This window comes from Gavialis gangeticus, unplaced genomic scaffold, assembly GCF_001723915.1.
Source record: "Gavialis gangeticus isolate Ggan-Ray unplaced genomic scaffold, GavGan_comp1, whole genome shotgun sequence".
Classification (NCBI taxonomy): Eukaryota; Metazoa; Chordata; order Crocodylia; family Gavialidae; genus Gavialis; species Gavialis gangeticus.
Window position 1 is genome coordinate 72963501 of NW_017729034.1, and position 4853 is coordinate 72968353.

The 4853-nt window shown below is 41.4% G+C and overlaps 1 protein-coding gene across 1 annotated transcript in view; it reads right to left on the bottom strand.

Annotated features, from left to right (window-relative positions):
- SNX9 (sorting nexin 9) overlaps window positions 1–4853 on the bottom strand; it is a 105724-nt gene that overhangs the window by 14279 nt on the left and 86592 nt on the right. Inside the window, exons 18-19 of the mRNA XM_019526743.1 lie at window positions 3906–4020; window positions 1760–1851 (exon numbers count right to left, since the gene is read on the bottom strand). Coding sequence (XP_019382288.1) covers window positions 1760–1851; window positions 3906–4020 — 207 coding nt within the window. The remainder of the gene's footprint in view (window positions 1–1759; window positions 1852–3905; window positions 4021–4853) is intronic.

Genomic DNA, 4853 nt, shown 5'->3' on the forward strand with positions numbered 1-4853 from the left:
GGGAGGGAGACTGGAGGGGGGCTGACCTGGGAGGTGATGGAGACACTGGAGAAATTCAGAGATTAAATGAGTAGATATGGGGAGAGGGAGGGGAGGCCAGAAATAAACAGTGGCTGAGAACCAGTGGAGGGGAAGAAACAGGAACAGGGGAAGAAGAGACAAATTTGACAAAAAGATGGGGTGCAGGGACTGAGAACAGCTGGGCTGTTTTTAACTGAACTGGGAGGGGGCAGATAGAGATGAGGAGATTAGGACTGGTAGCCAATGGGGATGAAGGGATGTTGATAGAGACAGGACAAGCAGTCAGAGGAACTAGGGGTGCTGGGCAAAATGACTAAGATTGGGACAAGGAAACAAGGGAATGGAAGGGACACGGCAGAAAGGGGGAAGAAACCCAAACAGGCAGAAGTGTGTCCACTGCACTCCAGGGACCTCACCACTCCCCAGCTGCTGCTCAAGGTATATTTGCAAAACCCACTGGCAGAAAGCATATCACCCTTTAGTGCTGATCCGCATAGTGAATGGTAGCCTGCTATTATCAACTGACAGACTTTGTCACTTGAACTAAGAGTCCTGGTGTGGTGGAGATTAGAGTTCCTGTCCTGCTGATAGGCCCATGCAGACTGCACTACTACGACACCACGTGTTGGGATGTTTTCCAGCCTGCGTCTCCGAGCACATCGGAAATTCCAACCCCACCCCAAAATCTATCAAAAGAATAGTCAAAGCACTCAGTTAGGAAATGCCTGACTTAAGCTGCTTCTGCAACTGTAATTACTCCCTCATGTGCATCAGACACCCTTTAGCCACATTTTCTCCCCCATACACCCCCTGCCCCATTCAGTACAGAGGATAGATGGATATTCAGTTAGTATTATGTTTACTTCAACATGTGGCCCAGATTCATTTACTGCACAGTATCCAAACCCTGACTATTTAGTCAGTTGTTCTCTCTTCTCTGCCACAACCGTTGATATCCCATGTTTCAAACATTCAATTATCTTACAGGGGTTGTGTAGCTTAAGGGGTAATATTTTCCTCATTTTAACAATGGTAAACTGAAGCACAAAGATAAAGTCAAAAAAGTATCCACTACTTTTGGGTGCTCAGGTGAGATACCTGGGAGCTGATTTTTCAGAGTATTTAGTACCATACAGGTTCTCAAAGCACAGCCCCCATTTATTTCAGTTGAGTACCGTAAAAGAGTGAGGAAACTGAGGATTTTACAACTGAAGTAGGGCTTGAGTTGTGTGCAATAAATAACGAATGGTGCAACACATTGAACAAAACAATAGCTGCTTACTAAGTCTCATCTGTCCCATGCACTGAATGAAGCCTGTGTCCCATAGAAACAAATATGTTATTAATGTAATTAAGGTCTGCATTATAATGAATATGCACCTAAGGAGGGTCAGATTAAGGTTGCAGTCAGCCTTAAATTCTGGCACTACCCAACTATTGAATGCTTGACTTTGTGAGCAATATAATACTCTTAAAATTATTTTGGGTCTAACTTTATACAGAAAAGTTTCAAATGCTGTCTTTTTTTTTGTAATGGTCTCCATAAGTAATGTTATTTGAGTTTTATCCTTTATTCTTGTATCTTTAACCAATATAAAAATTCCCCTTCAAACATCTGCTTTTAAAAAGGAGAAAGTTGTGCATGCAAAGGAGTACTAACCACAGCTAGTCTTTCTTACCAATAAAAGCAGCAACACAGCATGTGTTGAGAAAATGCCATTGAAATACTGCACCTTACCGTTTCATAAAACTGTGCCTGCTGCTCCAGGTAGAGGCGGATCACACTATTGTAGTCATAAATCCGGTTACTATGGAAGTGATTCATCTCAGCTGTAATCAAACCCAGGACACCAATTAGCTCAGAAAAATGTTCATTGACAAGAACAAGTTTCACTCTATTTGGATTACTAATTGTTTGACAAGTTCAGCACTCAACCCAATTGCTACCATTATTTTAGGGGTAATACTGCTTCCTACTCCTCTAGTGATTTTTCCGAAGTAGTTTTCCAAACATATTAAGCCTCTCACTAGGTAAAAAGCATACATAGGAGAGCTAGCATTGAAATGCAGGCATTTCTGGTGTGTACTGCTACAGAAGCATCAGCTCAGCAGCCCACCAGTTCAGTAAAGGAAGCAAAAAAAGTATCCATTTTAAAAATGCTATTCAAAATGCAATTGCTTGATTTGGAATTTGACCAGGACATTGGCGTTAATAGCTAGAGTCAAAATTAGCCATTTTTGTTTATTAGTTCATATGCTACACCACCAGAGTTACTCAATGCTCCACAGAAACACTAGGGTTTTCTGGGGTTTTTGTTGTTGTTTTGTTTTTTTGGGTTTTTTTGTGGGTGGGGTGGGGTGGGGGCGGACGGACTCAGAAGGAATAATGTCACCAACTCCTCCACACCTTTGCAGTATCTTAGTGTTTCTTGATCTCCCATTCAACTGTAGACCATGGCTGACTATTATTTAGCTTGCAAGATAGTATTGGATCACAGAACAAGGAAATCTAGCTTGTGTCCGAGCTGTTATATAGAAAACAAACAGTTTCTTCAGAATGCTGCTGGAGGAAGAGGAAAGATTTGGTATCCTAAAGTCCTCTTTTATTTCCCTCACCCCTAACCACTTTTGTTATTTCTTAAAGCCCAGCTGTGCATCATTTCCTTCTGGTCAACATACTGACAGAAGTTCCCTTTGTTAAACTGTCAGTGCTCACTCTCAGGATCGGAGTCTGACACTGCCCTGGCCAAGCACATACTTAACTCTAAGCACATGAGTAATCCCAGTGAAGTCAAGGAGTGGTGCACAGCCCTAAGTGCCTGATACTTTGCTGGACTGGACCCTAATTGAACAAGTTAGGAATCCAAGGCTGGAAACTCCCTCATATGCCTCTGGAGCCCAAATATTCAAAAAATAAAACAAGATGGAAACTCAGTTGATATGAAGGGTTGATCCAGGGTGCATGTTTAAATACTTCCTGGAACCTGGGTCCTAATGCATCCTATTTTATAATCCTCCCCTTTCCTCTGCTTCAGTAAAAAGATCTCCTCCATTTTATTTCCAGCAACTTTTTTAAAAAAGATATGGGTCAGAATGAAACTAAGAAGCATCTTTGTCTAGCCTTGCCCAGAGTGGTGGTGGGGGAGGATGGGAAATCTGAAAGTACTCCAGACAGAACTGAACTTTAACCTTCCATTAAGGGAGTGGATTATTTTTTTTAAATACAAAATTGGTTGCATCATTAAGTCTTCTTAAGATTCCATATTCAGTTACTAGTATTATGGTATTCTAACACTATAACTTAAGACTTATGTCCATCCCCCCATCCCCCTTCAGTAGGGAATTTCCCAAAATTCTTCTACACAAAAAGCCCCTACTATTTCTGTTCTTTGAAACTAAAAGGCAGGTTTGCCAAAATTGTACTATTTTGCTTATCCATGCTTGTATTTCAGTATTAACTAAAGCATCATTTGCTTTTTATCATACTCAAATTCTCACCACTGGGCAGATGAGGAACATTACTGAGGAGCACATTTTTCTAGCACAAGTCTCAAAAAATTGCTCTGACCCTGTGGCTAGGGCATCTAACTTGGGTTCAGGGGAGTTGGGTTCCGTCTCTAGCTCAGTCCCTGACCTGCAGTGACCCTAAAAAAAAAATATCACTCCTCGACCGTGCTTCTATTTCCTTTTCCTCCCTTTTATAGAGAGTGGAATCTCACCTCCTTTGTAAAAATGTTTTAATACTGAGGAAGAGTATTTTATGACTAGGTTTTTGGGTGTTTTTTTAAAAATATAATAATGAATACAGCATAAGTATTTCCTTAAAAAAATCTCTGTAGATTATTTTAGCCTTTTAAAGTCTGAAGCAAGGTGACAAATTTTACCTTGTAGTGCATAAGCCATGTTGCTTACACGCTTCACCATGTTCTGTTTGTCTTGTGGTGTGATTTTACTGGTCGCGACTAATTTGTCACTTTCCTTCACTTTTTCTATTACTCCCTGTTAAAATAAAAATGCAACTGCTGTGAGGTTCACATTAGTCAAAAAAAGTCAAACAAGTTATGTTAGGAGAGAGCATAAGCTTGTTTGTCATGTAAAGACGGATTCTGCTTTCCAATATATTTTTTTCCCCCTCAAAATGGATTGTTTCATGTTTAATTACACCAGCAGCTGACAGGGGATGACATGAGCACAGACTGGTTTTGAAGCAGACAGCACAAACACACTAGAAGTAGTTTTGATACAGAGTTGAAAAGGCAAAAAGGCAAAGCTTATGAAAAGAGAATTGTAAGAGGAACACATCTGAATGCCTCAGACTTTCAAATGCTTTTAGGACCTATAACTTGTGTTCTACAGCATTTGTTAAAAGGCCTGTGACATTCAAGCTATTTCAAGAAACATCTCTCAAGAGGACCATTTACCATGATATTTGCATAGCCCTTGACTTTGATAAAAATAGAGGTTGAGTTTCACATCACAATATTTATAAGTTTGTTATAATTCTCCATGTATAGAATCTAATCATTGGAGGGTTGTCTTAAATTTGCAACCCCTCCCCACTGTTGTGGCAGGGCAAAGAGCAGTAAGGGAGACAGGTGGCAGGGGAGTCTAGTGGCCTGGCCTCCCTCCCAGTGCCTGCACTCTTTCCCCCTGAACCCAACCATTATCACCCTCCTCCTGCTTGCCCCCCACCCACAGTGCTTGCCACTTACCTTCTGGCTCTGGCCAGCACCAAGCTCACTCCAGGGCAGAGCACAGAACACTTCTGCCTGTCGCAACCCAGTCATGCTAAAGCTGCTAACACTGCACTGTACCCTGGCCACAGGGTGATC